The following is a 19174-nucleotide window of genomic DNA, read 5'->3' on the forward strand; positions in this document are numbered from 1 at the left end:
GGTTCACTAATTTGCTTTGGGTAACGATGAAATCTGGGCTCGTCATGAGGAAATGGTCGGCGTCTTCCTCTGCGTCTTCCGTGACCGAAATCCAATTTGCATGCAACGCAGGTAGAATGGACAAGGTAATTGGTACACAGTAAGGGATTACAGATCCACGCCAAGACAATGGATATATACATCTAACTCGACATTGATATTGATATAGTGCTCGCAAGAATTCCAATCAAACATGCACATTAATGAATATCAGATTATATGCTTCCGAATGTCTAGGAATCCTAACGTATAAAATTTTGAATTATAAATTGCAGATAATCTTGAATTATAGTTTAATTTTTATTTTAATTTTTTTCTAATTCCATCTAATTTTTTTAAGAAATAATTTGCTAATTTTACTTAATCTTTTTTTGCTAAAGTTTTTATGATCGTTGATTATAAATCTGTAATAAAAATTAAAAATGGCAGATCAAAGTGCAATAAACTTTGGTTTGCTATATCAAATCCGTTATTTATTAGCCATTTTTTGAAAGTAAACATTTTTTTATATAGCTCTTATGTTGACTTTAAAAATAAAAACTTTCAGAAAGGATTCAGTATCTAATTTAACAGAAGATATGTATGTTTATTTTTTTACTTTTATTCCATTTTATAAATTTTTGATGAGATATGTAGACCAAGAGATAAAATTCACAAAAACGTTGATTTTTTGTGAAGAGTCCTATCTTTCATCTTTAAACTGAGTCGAGGAAGAAATCGCTATCTTTATTTTTGTGGGAGATATGCAGAGTTTTTGAAAAGAATTGTGACATATATGTTTCACCACACAAAAGATAAAAGAAATATTTTAACGAATAATTGCGATCTCTTTTAAAATAAGTATATTCTATGAAAGTAAATTATTAATATATAAAATTTAAGTAGAAGTATAAGAATAGAAGCATAGGCAAATCTTCTTCAAAACAAGACTAGCGAAGTTTTTGTTCCCAAAAACAGAAATAAACTTACAATTAGACATTTGAAAATTGTAAGTTAGCGTACAGAAGAAATTCTCCGGAGACTTGCGCCGTGACTATAATTTTCTAAAGATTGATTGAGTCGAAGCGGATCATTTGGAGCGTTCCTAAGTAGAAGCGTTTTGGGTATGGTACCCCGCGATTATGGTATGGAAAGAAGAAGAAGAAGAAGAAGAGGTAGAAGGAAGAGAAGAAAAGGAAGAAGAAAAAAAGGAAGAAACAGCTGATGGAGGAGGAAGAGGAGGAAGAGGAGAGACCGAAAAGAAGAGGAAGGGCGCTCACATAAATACGTACGCAACGCAAACAAAAACCCACAAAGGACCGCGCTCGTGGCAGATACGATCTTGCGGCATGCAGATACGAGCATACTAATCTCTCCGAGAGGTCTCTCCAAAGAGGAAACGGCGTTCTTTTGTTGTAGCCATCTATGAAATATATTAGTGTCTACCCACACATCCGGGACGCGGAGGAATGATTCAATATGATTACGGTCACGGGAATTTACGAGAATTTCTCGCGGTAACGGTGGACCGTCGAGGAATCGCAAACAACATTACAATGCAAAAAGATATAGAAAATTGCATGCAAATATGAGGAAAACGAGATTTATCATTCCCGATTAATCACTGTGGGCTAACGGTATAGGAAAGATCGTCACGAGACACATCGTGAGATCAACTGATCGCGCAATTTCATCAGACGTTCTATCATCATGCAATTGAGAGGTCTCTGCTGCAAATTTCAATGCCCACGGTCTGATACAAGCCGGCGCAAACGGGGCCCCTTCTCCAGAGATTCGGCGGCAGGCGGGCGAGTTTCAATTTCGAGACGCCAATCCAATCATGTAAATCAAGGATGGCATTATTAGCGGCGGCAATCGAACTCCCGGTTAGGCCGACAGTGGTAGCGGAGGAGAGCGTAGATGGAGGCTACCGCGTCTGAGTCGAAGGTGGAAGGGCTCTCCGGATTCCGAACGAAGGGAGCAGCGACGTCTAACTAATCCCGGGTTTACCTAATCGCCTACTCCCTTCGTCCCAAACGCGGTTCGGCAATTCCGCTCGTTCGCAAAGCGGCTTACCCTTTCACCCCTTCCGCCCGTTCTCTTGCCGGAGCAACCGAGAGCTTCTGTATCCATTGGCGGGCCTCGGCAGGTCGCGCGCGATCGATCCGGAATCGATTTCCTCGATTCGCCGATCGCTGTAGACGACGTGAGAGAGCTCTCCAGCAGCCGATGGGAGTAGCTTTAGAATCAACGGGAATTTATTTTCCCAAAAATGTATAAGTTATTTCATAGCTGAATATCTTGTAGCTCTTACATCCGAGAAGATAGCGGTAGGACGCACACTTGCGCATACTTCCAATCCAGAATTTTAATAGATTGAATCTTGTAGCCCTTTATAACGCTTTTGAAAAAAGCCCGTGTACCTCCTACCGGAGAGGCTGAGGACGGAGGTAAAAGCGCCTATGCGAAATATAATCGACACACGACCGATAATTCCTGACGGCGAATGGGGTGGGAAGCAGGATGGGATACGATCGAACGAAAGCGTAAGCCGCGTAATCCCCCGTGAAATACCGTGTTGGATCGAGACGACCGAGAACTTTGCCGTACGCCCGAGGACATCGGGGGGACATCGATTATTCGCGGGAAACCGCCCCCGTTAATCGTTTAAACTCCGCTGCAGGTGGATATATGCATGCGGCGCTCGTGCCCGCGGCGGACACCCTTGAATATCGTGATTCACGAAACCAGGGTAGGTTCGCCCGTCGAATATCGATATTCAGTGCCGTAAGAGTTTTGCTGATACCAAAGCGTCGATGAGCGGTGCATGCATTTTGTCGAAGCCTGACGCGTCGAGGCTTAGGAAATCGTCGCCGTTGCGAGCGGCAAAATTTCGAATGATGCTGCAAGCGCTGATAATCGCGACCCTTTGTCGAATAATCAATCGATCGCGAATTTCGTTGCTACACGGAGAGAAAAAAATAATTGCATTAACCATAATTTATAATTATTTTTGGCCGTAACAATATTTTTATAGTTAACTTAACACTATATTATTGTTACAATAGCTATAGCATTCGTTCATACAACCATATGTATGGTTAAACGTGCCATAATTGTGATTTATGTATGGTAGAATATTTGTATGGTAGAAATTATTATAATTTATAGTAAACTTTTTAGTTTATAGTTAAATTTTTACCTTGTTTGGCACAACTATACATGTATGGTTATTTACACTAACATTATAGCAATAATAACTATAAAAATGATATTTGCAACTATAATTATTTTACTATGCAATCATAGTTGCAAATACTAGACACTTTTCTCTCGGAGCGATTGCAATTGCTCCACATAACAATAATTGTATTGCGCTGAATTTTATTGAAGAATGAAGAGGGGGGGGGGATATTGTCCTAGGTATTGCATGTTTAGTTGTGAAACTTATGTAATTATATAACTTAAGTAATTATAATAGTAGTATTCTTCCTAATTAGGAATACCTTGCATTACAATGACGAGTTTGTGTCAGAATGCTGACTCCCCGGGAGCTGTAGAAACGGATCATCATCTTTTGTTCGGGACATCGTCGTGGCTTCCTCCCCAGCCTCCAACAGAATAAATTCGCGACGTCCGGTCTCTCACGGTCACACGTGTAAGACGCGGTCGCGACACGGACGTTCGCTCGCTAGGCGAACGGCTAGCGAAATTGTTGACTACCGATGCTCATCGGACCGAATCAACGTTCACGAGGTAATGGACGTGGCTGATGGCAATGTCTTGTCGCGTCGCGGCTCGTCGACGCCACCTGCAACACCGGGGAAACTCGCAGGGGCACACTTTACGCAGATTTACGCGGTATTTCTACTTATCGATGTCTTTAAATACACGGCGTTTAATTTTCTAAAGCGGCACACCGCTCGCTTTGCCTCTCGGCTCTGAGGTGGCTCACACACTCTTCTCTGACGTAAACTCTGACATGAACGATTAATCGTCGCTATTAAAAATTTCATTAAGTGAGACACATTACGATTACCGCGGCCACGCTCGTTAAGAATGAGTCTGGAATTAGACGAATAATACGATCGTTTTCGTATTTATTGCGCTTTAATTGCGCTTGCACATCATCGCAGGTGTGTAACGCAGGTAGTGCAACGCAAAGCCGCGTTTGTAGAAAAATTAATATTCAAAGGGGATATCGCAAGGTGGTAATCTGCGGGAGAATTAAAGGCTCGGTAGCCGGGATAGAGATCTTCGTGCAGTCACAGCTCGTTTGAGCGAGTGCCTCAAGTGATTTCAGTTACACCTCGTTTGCGCGATCTACCGGCGGCTCTTATTATTTCCTCTCGAACGAGGAAGCGGGTTTTTTCAATTGTACCGCGCCGCATAGTGATAGATCGCAATTGCGGGCCTGATGGCGGCCGATAACATTGTGCGATCGTCAATCCACGGTGCTCCGCATGGATCTGTTATGATAACAAGTCAGCTTGTTGCACGAGGAGTCGACATAATTACGTAAGTTTCTTCTACAACTGAACATGCGATATTTAGGACATTCCTTCCTCCCCACCCCCTCTCCTTTTCGTTCTTCAATCAAATACGATTCAGCGCAATACAATTGCTACGTGGTGCAACTGTAATCGTTAATTAAATCGTATGAAACTGGAAATGGCCGGTATTAATAGGAAGCGTCTCTAATTTCGCACGCCCATCTTCCTTACTCGCGCCGTGACTCTTGCGCGAAAATAACACGCGAGCTTCGGAAATATACGCGTAAATTTCCTTTCTAATAGATCTTCCACTCGGACGCCTCTGGCTTCTGGGGTCGTGTTTACCCGGCGTGGAGTTGGAATTACGAGCGAAAAGAACGGGAGATGGCGAATAAATCACGAACCACGGCTCTTCCACGTTATGCTAATGACACCTCCTGCATCCTGTGTATCCTTCGCGCAAGACGCGAAAGTTCAGGCTGGCACGCCACGCGGCGTCGTTCTTCTGTTTACGGGACTCCGAGTAACACACCTCCTTGGCGCAATTGCAGGAAATAAAACACTCTCCCTCGACATTTCCCTACGACGTTGAACGCGACGCAAATCTTTATCGCAGCGTCGGCTGAATCGGAAGTGACTGAGTAACAAAGGATTATTCGGCATCTCGAGTATTGATGAATAGAACGGGCTTCTTTCAGGCTTAACCAACCTCTCAGCGTCGTGTCAACGACTCGTCGCATATCTCCTTGCTGTAATCTGTCCATAATGTTATTCGCCAAAGTCTTTATGCATAATCATCGGTCATCGCGTACGAAGGTTTCCGCTCGTCACACGACACGGAGCGCCGCGCGATTACGAATTCATGACTAATGCCGGTAATCGGGCAGCCCCGTCCGATGTGCACGTCGGATGGGCACGAGTAAAAGCAACAGGACTGATCAACAGGCGAAGACACGCGCCATCGAGCACGCGCCGATAGATCTGACATCTCGACGCCCGACGCCATACACGTGACCGGAGACTCGTTACCCGGCCATCCTCCTCGCTCCTTCCACCTCCGGTTGCCCTACCCTTCTCCACCCTCCATCACCCTGTGGTCTCTTCCCGTCGGAAGACACGCGCCCGACGTCTCCCCTCTCCCCCCCCCCCCCCGATTTCCCAGAATCGACCTTCGGGAGATCGAATCGCGTATTGAATCCGGACGACCCACCGCGAGCGTTCACGAGAGTTTCGTGAATCGGTCGACCGGCTTCTTCTTCTCCCGATCTCTTCTTCTCCTCTCACCCCTTCCTTCTTGCGAGTTTGCAAGACGACCGTGCCGAGATGAATGGTGGAGTTAAGAAGCGCGGGTCGAGATGGTGAAATCTGTTAATGCTCGTAACTCTCATGTCCGCGCGATTATCTGCGAATTCATCTGCAGAACGATCAATGTGCCGGGGTGTCTAGCTCTCTAAATGGACCTAATTGCTGTCTCTTTGGCATTCGCATTTCGCTTCAGGCATTACAAAGTAGACCAGGCACTGGATACTACACGTAAAACAATTACATAAATTTAATAAATCTCTCTAAGTCACAATCAGTGAAAATTCGACAAAATCAGTGAAAATACACTGACTTTCAGTGATATACTTAATAATAATTTACTGATTATCAATCAGTGAAATAAATACGCTGATCTTTCGGTGACTATACACTAATTTTGAAGTGAAAATTACTGAAAGACAGTGAATTATCACAAGTATGCCACTGTGAATCAGTGAATATCCACTGATTACGATTTATAGAGATCTTATATTCAATTGCAATGCGTTATCAACGTAATAACGATCGAGCCAATTAACACGAGCTCAGATTCAAAAGGCACAGGAGTCTTATTAACACTCGCCACAGACACCGGTGAGGAACGGTGAGTGTCAGATCCCGGGTGAGATCACGTCGCATCTCGAAATCCTATCTCAATAATAAAATCGCGCCGTCGCTCCCAGCGGGTCACCTCGCGGCTCGGCTCGGCTTGGCTGGCTCGGCGGGAAGGGAAAAATTTGGGCCAGGGAAGCGCGCTTAAAGAGGACTCCTTCGCATACCAGGCGGCGCGGCGAGAGAGGGTCCCACGGGAAAAGGGAGGCCAGAGAGGAGAAGGAGGAGGAGGAGGAGAGAACCTGGCCGCGACGCCCATCGCCGCGCCACGACGGCCACTAAATATTGTGTTCGCGCAGAGAATACAGCTCTCGGGACACGTGTAAGCGGGGGGACCGCGGGATTCCGTATGAGCAGATCGGCCCGCCGATTATACGCTAATTCAACGCAAATTCCTTCCCGGAGATATCTGTATCGCTCGCATACATCAGCGGAGCCCGCGGTAGCTTCTGCCGTTGCTGCTGCTGCTGCTGCCGTTGCTGTTGTGCCGGCTCCTGCTCTCGCTGCCGTTAATGTTGTTGCTGCCACTGTTGCTGCTGCTACTGCTGCTCTCCTCCTGTTGCTCCTCGATCCCCGGAATCGCCCTACGCCGGCTTAATCAGTATCCACGGGAAGACAACTATATAGCCGCAGCTTATACATAGTTTCGCGCACATGTGGCGTGCACACGTCGTCACAGGGACATTGGACTTCCCACGAAACCCACGGAGGACCGATGAAAGTTGGGGAGGAACTCCCGTTGCTCTAGCTACGAAGAGAGTCACCCGAGCGATTCTGGGAGCTCTTTCTTGCTGACGGAATCTTTATTTCCGTGGACGCGCAACGTGCATGACGAAGCTTCATTAGATTGAATAAAAAATTACACGTTGTAGAACCTTAGTAACTTTCATGAAGGCCGCTCTATACCGAGTTGCGAACGATATAGCGACATTGCCGAGCATTACACATCGCGCGGCTCCGACTGCTGTAACCGTCACGGTTGATGATCATCTCGCATCTCGCCTATAAATCGTGTTAGCGCTACGATGCGCGGTTACAGCCGCGCATTAATTAAGGAGCTCTAATTAGTACGAAAATTATACACATCAAGCAACAGTTGATACCAAAATGAAAGAGAGGAAGAAAAAGAGAAAAAAGAGGGAGAGAGTGTGGAGTGGAAATTTTGAATGTCACGGACCACTTTTCCACTGAGCCATTTAATGCGTCACGTTTTCGAAGAAGACTACCACATATAGCTGGCCTCTGTGGAAAGCGCGGTCGATCCTCGCGATACTGGGACCGCGTGCTTTCTCACGCGAGCGCCCGCGCGCGCGCGCACGCGGTTTACACCCGGATCGTTCTGAAGAAGGTTACGCCGCGCCGCAGCGGCGACGGGAAAAGAAGCAGGCTACCGTATATCCGCGGTATGCACCTATACTCCGACCGAAGGTCCGGGGCAGAGGGCCGAAGATATATCACGTTGTCGGCCGACATACCATTCTTTTGCGGCGTGGCGCGCGGCCGACACCGCTGCGGCAGCAGCATTCACAAATTAAGGAGCGCCAAAGTCCACGGCGGCGCGGCGTAGGTATGGCGCTATCGCGCTTCATAAAACTTCGTTAGCACGAAGCCGGGGGGAAGTAGACGTCCGAGCGCCCGGCCGCGGGTATATACCCACATAAGCGCTGATGGTCCCGCGAGACCACCGTAAAAATTCATTTTGCACCTCGACCGTGTAATTCAGCCGGATTCTTGCATCTTCACCAGCCGGACCAGCGGAACGTATTAGATGGACCATGTCCGCGCACTTCGCAGTTAATGACTTCGCCCGGCCTGCCGTCGCGCTATGCGCGGTACGTTTAATAATTGTACAGCGACAGCGCGCCCTTAATTAAACTCGTATTATCCGTATGCGTAAATTCCGCCCTCTTTTTCCGCGTTCTGCTCTTCGAAATCCGTTACATATGGAGAACATTACTTACGGTAAAGACTAATAATAGAGAAAGAGATGATATTATGGGCCATGTAGACATTATGACCATTATTAGGTGACGAATTCTAGTAATTACTTTTGGAATCATTTGTTTGCTAACCCACACAGTTATACAGTTATACGCTAATACATGCAGTACAAAAGAGCCTACATTTGTTATAAGATATTTTTATTTTTAAAATTCTCTTTATCAAGATATGTTTTAATATTTAATTACATATACTACCTCATTCTTTTTAAACTTGGTCGTGTTATCATACGTGTATACATGAGTGTTTTTTTTTTATTACTCAACTTTTTATTCGGCTGTCCAAATTTTCTGTAGTACTGAAAATCTATCATGCAATATATGTAATGTAAACTACTGATGTAAAAACTTTGAAAAAAAGAGGTTGTATTAAACCTGTTGAGATGTCAGTATAACTTAAGATTACGTTAAGGGGTTTATATCACTGTAGCGGCACGAAAATGAGGTACACATTCAATATTTTTTTATCTCAAAAAATTTGTTTACCTTAAAACAAGTGCATGTACTTTTTAATGTGCATATTAAACTTTAAAAAAAATTTTTTGTAATATTTTATTTAAAAATGGCGGCGCAGGAATTATCGTAAGAAAACATTTTTTTTTAAGGGGCTTCGGGGCTTGCAGGCTAGCAACTTTAATTGACTTATAAACAAAAAAAATTTTTATTTAATCTACATTAAATTACCTAGTGCAACACGTAGGAAAGTTAAAAAATGGCAAACATTTAAAGTCAAAGTGTTTTTAGGTAAAAATTGAAGTAAAAAAACGGTTCATAACATAAAAAGTTTTCAACTAATCAAAAAATCCGTACGTGGTACCTCGCGGAATGTTGTTTTAAAAGCTAGTTAAAATTTCAAATAAATTGAACCAAAATTGTTAAAGTTATGTTGCAAGCCAATTTGAAAAATACAGTTTCGAGAAAAACGCGTTTAAAGTTTCAAAACCGATTTTTTACCTTTTACATATAAAAATTTTTAGGTTTCAATTTTTTTACCGTTATTCCGCGATGCCAGGACCATATAATTGCCCTTCTATGGCGATATCTTTCTCCTTTTTCTCTTTGCGAGATGATGTAGAGAATGAGCGCGCTTTTTTTGCGACGTTCGTGAGCGAGCGTTCGACCTGCTGTACGCACATCTCGTTAACTTCTACACAATAATTATAACAATTTGGTCCAATGACGATACCTAGCAGCTCCATAATTTTCATAATGCTGCATAAACCATCATTAAATACACAAACTGCAATGCTATTGTTGCAGTAGCTATGTCAAGTATTGTCTTGTCGCTTGAAAAACTCTTGAATGCTATATTCCAAACTGTAGCATTGAAGCTCTCTCATTTCTTTTTTAAACAATTACTAATGCCATCTACAATTACTTGAGGAAGCTCATTATTTGAAAGTAAGTTACTTGTTATCTACGAAATTCAAAAATCTTAAGTGTGTACGTCGCCCGTGCTGAGATACGCTCTTCGTATACATTCTTCGTGTACTGTACGTTCATCATAAAAACTGTAAAAACATCATAAAAATGTTTTAAGCTATGAAATCAATTAGAATTTGTTTTTAAAACATTATGGCATTATGTAAGCAAAAAAATTTTTTTCGATTTTGTGAAAATTTGACAGTGGTATAACCCTTTAACAACTCTAATGAGGATAGTACAGCAGTATAGAAATATCCGAGTATATACGTACATATATTTGCATATTCTTATATTCTATAATATTTTTTCCTTATTTTAAATAACTATATAATTTTATATAATAAAATACCGTGTTTTTAAAATTAAAATCAATTTTTAAAATTTATTCTTAGTCTTTGGTGAGCCATATCGCAATCCCTGTGCCTCTTTGATCTCTTATGCAGTGTTCCTATATTTTCATAATTAATTATATTTTTATAATTAATATTCAATATAATAAATATGCTGTGTCCCAAAATACATTTAAAAAGTTATTTCCTTGCGCTGAAATTAACGCAAAATTTATAGTGTAATAAACTATGCAAAGAGATTTTGGTTTGCACAGAGAATCTGAATCTTAGCTTTAATATTTTTCATCCTTACTACAAGCTATGCGTTTTCTCAACAATTATGTACGTAATTACTGAGAATTCGATTGGTCAATATTTTGTAAAGCTTTTTTCATCATTATACGCCGCACGTAATGTCGCCACGCGAATGTGCCATTTACGTCTCGACATACGTATGTGTCGTTCATTTTCAATTTTTGCCGCGAAAACCGCGCATATAAAATAAAAGAGTTCTATACAAGGAGTACCTACGCCCTCGTACAGAGACCCTCCACGTGTACCGTCTCATATATACGCTCGTTTGCGCGCGGGCGGCCTTGCGCGTGGTTCCCGTCATTAGGTAGCTTCATTAGAATGAACTTTTTTTTCGTCATTCGCTAATGAGGTGGTCCGAGACTTGCGGTCCACTGCGGAGGGTAGCCCAACGTGGCAGCCGGCCTCAGGTCGAGGGCAGCTTCTATGACGCCCACGCGCAAATCTGGGGAGAGACGGAGACACTATTTTTAATCTACCCGCGGAACGCGGACTCGATGAAATTAAAATGCATGTCTCCCTACGAAAACTTGCTCACCCTGCCACCTCTACGTGAAAATCATATATCCCTTTTAGGCCACATCTCCCCGAATCGAGGCGAGACTGTCACATTAATAGTTAATGTTGTGTGGCGATTTAGTAATTAATTTTGGGCATTGAATTTGGCTGCCGGAATAGAGTTCAAACGGTCACGCTCGGGTTATATATGTAGAGTTGAGTAAATTAATATATCTTTTTAATTAAATTAAATTGAATGGCTTATCAAATTGATTTAGTTACGTTAAAAGTTGTATGAAAAAACTAACTTAGTTAAAAAATACATTGAGATTAAATTAAGTTAAAAGATTAAATTAAATTCAAAATTAATTTTGAAAAAATTATTTGTATTAATTAGAATGTCATTTTTTTACGTAGGTTATTCAAAATAATTGTATGGATTATTAAATAAATTTAATTTTAATTATAAATTAAGTTTATATGTAATAACAAAAGAAGTTTTTTATTTAAAGATGTAACTTTTTCTTTTACAATTTTTTCATTTATATGTGTAAATTTATAACTTGAGAAACAAATAATAATTTAAAATATATGTGTTTAAAAAATAGCTAATTAAAGTTAAAAGTTATTGACTTTTTAATTCTATTATTTTACTTCTAACTTTTTAATTGGTTATCACCAAATCTTGGATACGTATATACATTTGACGATCTACACTAAAAAATATGATCTTGCAATTTCAACAAAAATTGTATATGAAAATACGAGATGAATGATAGAACACCGTTGGTATGATCGAAACAAGATTCTGTTACGAAGTTCTCGACAGTATTATTAACGGCAGCACAGTACACGCGGAATTATGGATTTTCAGGAAAACAGTTTCAAAGATATAACTTGTACGCAATTAATTATTACTTGTTGAAAATTTCTGTTCGTGCATATCTCCAATCTCGTCTACACATTTACGACATGATACGTTCCAAATTTCCTGCTCATTTGTTACCCCTAATTTCCACACATGCGTCGTCGCGTGTTATAAACGCGCGCATTTGAAAAAAACCACGCATTTGACGTGCACGTATAAAAACTAAACCTTATTCTTACTCCGAATTTTGCCAGCGATATATTTTATTGCTATATATTTTATTCTGATAATAAATATTTTCTTTTATCATGAATTGAGCCAAGACCCCCCTCTTCCTCCTTTTCTCACTCTCTCTCTCTCCCTTTTTCTCCGATTCACCGAAGCGTCTAAGTAGAAGCGTCCAACTCGAGCTCGATCTATTTGCTCTTTTCTCGAGCTCTAACTCCTCTGCACTCTGGCTATGTAATCGACTGTCAGTCGAGATCTTCCTCTCTCGAGTACGCTCCGGCGCGGGCGACGGTTCCCATTCATCCCGCTCGTCCCGGTTGACACCCGGCCGTTGCCGTCGCTTAATTCGCGAATATTTCACTGGCGCGTCACCCCGAAAATACGCTACAGCTGCTCGCGTCGTGTCTACAATCGGGACCACCTTCGGCATACCCCGCCGAAAAATCGCAGCCGTGCCATAAATCTCGGCGCTGATACATTTTTACTTATCACGTTCCACCATCGCACGGCTTCCTCGTGGTCTCGCGGTAATCCCCGCACCGTCGCGCGCGATTTAAACGACCGACGAACGAATTATCACCCCGCCTTTCTTCCTACGTGTTGCAGACGGCTTTACACTGGGGCGCGAAACACGGCGACGAAAACATCATTAAATTAATAGCGGGTACCTACAAAGACTGCATCAAGAGCGTCAATGAGACTACGGTGAGTATATTTTCTCTTTTTTAGACTTTTGGATAAAATATTTGTTAATAAAATTAATATGCGTAAACATGTCAATGACTTACATATAAAATGGAACGGTAGCTTGATCTTATTATGAATACGTAAGATCAAAGATCAACTTTTCATATTTTTCATGTTTCCAACCACTGAATGTCTTCAACGGACGATGCAGAATGGGGTAAGTGTCTTACTTTCCAATTATTAATCAATATTTTTTTTTAGTAATAATATCGCAATAATCGAATTAGTAATCTATTAGAAATCTATAATTCATATGTATTGAGAAATAACGTCTCCTTTAATAAATCTTATTTTCTGCGTCGACTTATACATCGAGATTAAGACGAAGTTTACCCCAAATACAATTGGATAACATTGAGAAGAGGCGAGTATCCGCGGCGGTCCTTGTCACGATCGCGTATAATTTGCCAGACGTACGGAGAGCGGGATCGGTTTAGGGGGCGAGTCGTGTTGTAAGAGGTAGAACAAACAGAGAGTCAGTCCAGTATAGGAGAAAGAAAGGAAGGCAGGAAGGAAAGGGAAAGGAGAGAGACGGTCGAAGCGTACAGAAAAGCCCGCAGATAGGATCGGATGTGTGTGGTCCCGCCGTTCTTTGCTCTTTATAAGACTTCTATAAGCGGGGAGTGCTTCACGACGAGAGACGGCGTGCGACGAGGGAGGACAAGTACTTAGAGGAGGGAAGAGGGAAAACGGGGTCCTTGCTCGTTAGCGGTTTGCGACAAACTCCGTCTCGGGCTCCCGTCCTCGCGTTATACTGGGCAACAAAGTTATTTCGATTTTCTGTCACAGGCCTAGCATCGGATGAGACTGCCAGTAATTTTTTTGTATGGTTCTGAAGCCAATTAGGTTCCTTTTTTTATACGGAAAAAAGTTTTACTGAAGCATCTAAAAACTTAGCTAGATTTGAAAATAATTTGTTGTTGTATCATCACAATAATTACATAGGACGCTCAATATGATGAGTAATTTTTCAAAAAATTTTAATATTCGAGCCAGCTTGAGAGAGAGAGAGAGAATGTCCTACATAATTATTTTGATAGAGCTCAACAAAAAGTTTCAAAAAATTGTTAAACACTTGAGCACAAATTGTAGGTCTTTTTCTTCTACTACGAAAAATTGTTTAACGATGCGTTGTTATAATTTGATAAGACTAAAATTTTTATATTAGACGTAATGGGAATGTAATAATTTTGCGATAGATAAAAACATTTAACATTTTCGAATTGTCATTTCGAGCAATCGGAAGGGGCTTACTTAACTCGTTTAATTTTTTCCTTTATCGTTCCGTCATTAGATGGAAATTGAATTCGAAGCGCGTGTATTCCGAAAGCCGGTTCATTTATCTTCTCGTAAGGTCTTCACCGTAGCTCCTTCGCGCACGGTAGACTCATTTGTTTCCGCCGGTGTAATCCAAACTGACCTGTCGACACCGCAGCACACCTTTTCTTCCTCGCCTCTAAATCCACGTTCTTCTACAGTTCGTTGTCATCCGTTCTCTCAACTATAGAGACCCCTATTGTGAAAGGAAAAGAAGTCTTCTTTATACCAATGTCTCGATTATTTTCAAGTATTTATAATAAAATCGAAAAGTAGCTTTTATAAATACAGATACTGCTTTACTTACGACATGATTCTATTTCAATACTTTGTCTTATGTTGAATGGATCGTAAGTCGAATAGCAATATAACATTAATACGCTAAACTGATATATTAGTGGTATTATTTTGTATAATTGAAACGTGCATAGAAATTAATTATTACATTGAGAAAAAAATGTTGATTTGCCTAAAATTCTCCAACTGAATTAAATTTCGTGTATTCAAGTATTTATATATTTCACTTAGTTATATAAATACTTGAATTGAAATTTGTGCATTTAAGTTAAACGTATAAATTCTTGAACTGACAAAATTTTAATTTAGTTGAAAAATTTTGTCAGCAATATCTTTTTCTCGGTGTACTAAAAATGATTAAAGCTTCTAACTTAAGAAATGACAAAACAATCTGTCAGTTTTTTTTTTTTCTTCAAAAATGTAACTCTTTATGTAATATTTGGTATTATATAAAATTAATATTTAGCTAAGTATGGATTAACTTCAACATGTGCCGTTACACACTACGCCAGGCAAATGTACGTCTGAAAGTTCTCAAGTCGAAGTGATCGTAAGAGAAATATTCGTAACCGGAGGAAAACGTGAAACAAAGAAAAATCAATAATAGCGAGAAATCAAAAGCGTTCACGAGAGATTTCTCTAATACATGAAACATTATTGCGCGGAGACGTCGCTATTTTCGTTACCTTCCCTACGAATGACAATCCCGGGCTGACTCGATGTTGCCGGGGATTAGCGCCGGATATAATGAATACGGTCGTGCTCGTGTACGTACCGATGTAGAGTACGTAATCCACACCCGGACGGGGGAGATCTGTCCTCGGCGAATCCTCGCTCTGCTTTTTTCCACGGCGCGGCTTTAGGACCAGACTGCGGATCGCGCGGCGCGGCGCGGCGTAATCTGTCACCGGCGTCGCTCCCGCGCCGCGCTTTCCTACGGCTTATCCCGGGCACCGGCTTTCCCCCAATCCCGTGGCAAATGAAAGGACGGTAGGAAACGAGTAAAGAGAAAAAAAAAAGCGGAGAACCCCGCGATTACTCGGTAGCAGCTTCGTAACGCGCGCGCGGAATCGCCCGTGGCGTCGGCGCCGATCTCGTCCACGGTTAATATCCGCCACTCCCGGGCATCGATGATATCGGTTCGCTCGGCGAGACTACCGGAAACCTGAAAAATCAGTAAATTGCAAAGAGCATGATAATGGGAAATAATAAAAATTAATAATGGAAAATAAAAAAGTATATATATATTCCTCCTTCGTATGCGTGCTACTTAGTTTTTAGCGGTTTCCCTTTAAATTCCTGCGCCACTTAAAACGGTTTACCGGCTACTCGAAGCGTTACTTCATCCACGGAATTTACGCGAAGCTACGCAGCTTTGTGTGTCACGCGAGCCTCGGCATTTTCGACGCAGCGGAACGCCTCGTCGGTGTGCAACAAGCATCGAGCGATCTGACTGATGATGCTTTTAGCGTGAAAAATCATAGCGCGAGAGGCCCGCTTTTTCGGACGCGCGGCTTCGTCTCGTCGGAGAAACTCCGGCCCGCTTATCGGAAGAATTCGCCGCGGTTTCGCCGCCGCTTGCCGGTTCCTTTTTTTTTTCTTTAACCCCGGTCGGCGTTAAATAAAACGGGCGCGCCGAGGTCGGGACGACGAAGCGGATCGCAGTCACGGGCATAATCTGTCACCGGTACCGCTTCTACCGTGCTTTTCTACGGCTTATCGCGGCATCGGCTCGCATTTAATCCCCGCAAAAAAAAAACACACGATGGCCACATCCCTGTGCCCCGTCCTCACCGAGGACTCCGGTAAGCCGACCGTGTGGCGCCTGCATCCTTGCCCGGCGCACGAACGGCCAGCAACAATGGCCATTCTATCCTCAGTCAGGACTTTGTAGATACGACCTGAATCTACCTTGAGCAACGGATCAGAATATAATCCCTGATTAAAATTGATCGTTCGGAATGGATCGCCCAATTGATAGAAAATTGTTACAAATAACAATACGAGAAATTACATCTATCGCGAGCTACTGAAACTCGAGTGATTGAAGTTTAAAGAGAAAAAAAATGAGATACTTAAGTAAACTGTCAAGTAAGAGACTTAATCTCCGGCAATCGAACCTCAGCCAGTTCATCCGATTAGTCATGTGTTTGTGCGTTCCGGTTCTGTATCGTATTATATTGTTCATGAAAATTATGTACTTCTTGAATTAGTCCGAAGTCGTGAAGTTGAATCATTGAAATTCCATCACGCGAAATATATGAGATATATATAAAAAAAAATGTCTAACACAATAGATCGCGAAGAACGTTATTGTCTCCGTGCCGATTTTCAAGCGGGCCCGTGTCACGAAGAATCAGATATCCTCGGGACGTGCGGGCTGCCACCCCCGTTTCCTTCGCCCCGTTCCCTTCCAGAGTAGGCGGGGGGGATGGAAGAGCGCCTTTATGATATAGCGGCTCGTAAAGGCGGCCCGATGTAGGAAAATATTAAAATTGAAAATCCTCAACGGTGATATACGCGTGCGTGATATTGGTGGCCGGCAGCTGTCCTGTTTCTGAAGGCTGCCGCGAGGACGATAGAGAGAAAAACGAAGAGGTAAGGTAGGAAAAAGGGACACGTTACGCGCGAGTAGGCGCGCTTGAGAGGAGAAACGAACGGGGACGACGGAGACGGGGACGATATTGTCTCGAGACTTCGTGTGCCGGGACATTGCTACTTTAAAATATCATCGCGAGCATAAAAAGGGAATCCTCCGCGTGCGCGTTCCACCTACGTACAGGTTGTTTCAGAAGTTCTTTCTCTTACGCGCGAATCTTTTTAGATTTCAACGCCAATTGTTGAATTTAATCTTCAAGTATTTTACAGTCGTCGAGACGTTCTGCTTCTCAAAATATCCTAATCCAAATTGTAATTAAGAGCAAAGATGTTTCGTAAAGATAACTGTATTATATGATGCAATTGATAACTAAAGTGACGTTTAATTGAATATAAAGTTATGCATTTGTGTGAAATAAATAATCTCTAAAGTGTTTCTAGTTTAAAAGCTGTCAATATTTTGATATAAAAAAAAAATCAGATCTTATTAGATCAGATAGTTATATTTCTAAAATGTATGAAGCGCGAAGAGCCGCTGCTTTTGCAACACCTCGTACACGTATCGTCCGTATCGCGAAGGGATGCGCGAGGGTGCGTGCGTGAGCTCAGGCAAAGGGTGTGTCGTGCCACTTGTCGCGAGGACACACGTGTCGCATGCTATTGGAGTTAGCAAAAGGGTGCCGCGCGATGCCCACCCCATATACGTGCCGCTTTCCGTTCTATATGTGATATCGTGTATATGCGTCGTGACTTTTTCACGCGTATCCACAGGCGCGGGGACTTTAAAATGAAATAAATTAGAAATTTTAGAGGGGGTGAGCCGCGCGCGCTCTTTCGACGCGCGAGAGCAGCCAACCCCTTCTCTCCCTCGGCCCGGCGTATCGTCGAGGGTGCGTGAACGCGGAGGGTGCGTCCCGCGTTTCGATAACTACAATCGCGGTTTTGACACATTTGTCACTATCGTTTATTGCGCAGTTCGATATTAAACGCCACGATATACAGTCGAGCGTTGTTCATGAACTCAAATCACGGGGACGATTTTTTAATCGCACTTCCGTAGCGCGATGCCAAATGTCGCAGTCGACTCGAGGGTGATTTTAATTGAGGGTAAAAACATTATACAGATTCAAATTGATCCTTTCGCTACGCATTTTTCCAGCACAAGTGTTTTATAGCTAACGACACACATAATATATCTGTAATATATACCGCAAGTATAATTGAAACAAAGCATAATACATCCGTAAATTTAATGTGCAAAATTTTTTTTTTAATAATTTAAGAGCGCTATTCATATTTTTTTGTAAAGATTAATCTGATAGAAAATTCACTTACATAATTATTAATTTCATACATTTTTTTACTTTAAATCAAAAAATAATTTTATGTTAAACCATTAATTTTTTCTAATATAATTTTTTTAATAATTCAACATTTATTCTTATTTTTCTTAAAAATAACATCAAAAATTCTTTAAATCATATTTCTCACAGAAGGTGTTAAAATAATTCAATTAACATTATTTTAATATAACAAAAACCTTATTAAATATTATTTTAAATTATCAAAATTTTAATAATCAAAACTATACTAAACTTAAATTAGCATCTGAATGAAAGTTTATCCGCAATAATACAGAATTAATATTCTCGAGAAAAATGAAATGTTCGTTTTGAAGTTTTTTTGTATAAAAGTAATATCACTTATTTAACCTGCTTAAAGAATGCCTTGATTTACATTCGTGTCATATGGTGAATATGAAAAATACGTAAGGTTCAACGGTATTTTGATACGTTCCAGACGCAACCTGGATTTTTTACTCCTCTTCCTCCTTCGAACGTATATTTTAAACATATAAAGCATGCGTTTAAGGCAGCTCGTCCGAGTTTTCGCCTCGGTCGGATAATGATTCGCACACGCACACAATTACGCGCAATTTGTCGTACTTATCGACGCGAGCATCGTGATGCTATGTGCACAACGTGCTCTTTCACGAACGCTAGCCCACGGCAAGAATACACGATGTCCCTGACCGACCGCGGTTACTTTTCACCGTACAGATATCGTCTGTGAATTGTGCCGAGGCGAAGCGCGCCGTGTTCGCGAGATTGTTCGCTCGGACGATGAATA

At 41.8% G+C, this 19174-nt stretch overlaps 1 protein-coding gene across 3 annotated transcripts in view; it reads left to right on the forward strand.

Annotated features, from left to right (window-relative positions):
* Nucleotides 1-19174, forward strand: part of LOC105832073 (ankyrin repeat domain-containing protein SOWAHC) — a 145558-nt gene that overhangs the window by 116232 nt on the left and 10152 nt on the right. For 2 of the 3 annotated variants that reach the window (XR_004962142.1, XM_036282680.1), the window contains exons 8-10: nucleotides 9688-9692; nucleotides 12692-12790; nucleotides 12984-12989. Coding sequence is in view for 2 of the 3 variants with exons in the window: in XM_036282680.1 (XP_036138573.1) it covers nucleotides 9688-9692; nucleotides 12692-12790; nucleotides 12984-12989 (110 nt within the window). In the remaining variant the exon portion in view is untranslated. The remainder of the gene's footprint in view (nucleotides 1-9687; nucleotides 9693-12691; nucleotides 12791-12983; nucleotides 12990-19174) is intronic. The other variant, XM_036282681.1, reaches the window with a different exon arrangement.

The sequence above is a fragment of the Monomorium pharaonis genome, chromosome 2 (genome assembly GCF_013373865.1).
Source record: "Monomorium pharaonis isolate MP-MQ-018 chromosome 2, ASM1337386v2, whole genome shotgun sequence".
NCBI lineage: Eukaryota > Metazoa > Arthropoda > Insecta > Hymenoptera > Formicidae > Monomorium > Monomorium pharaonis.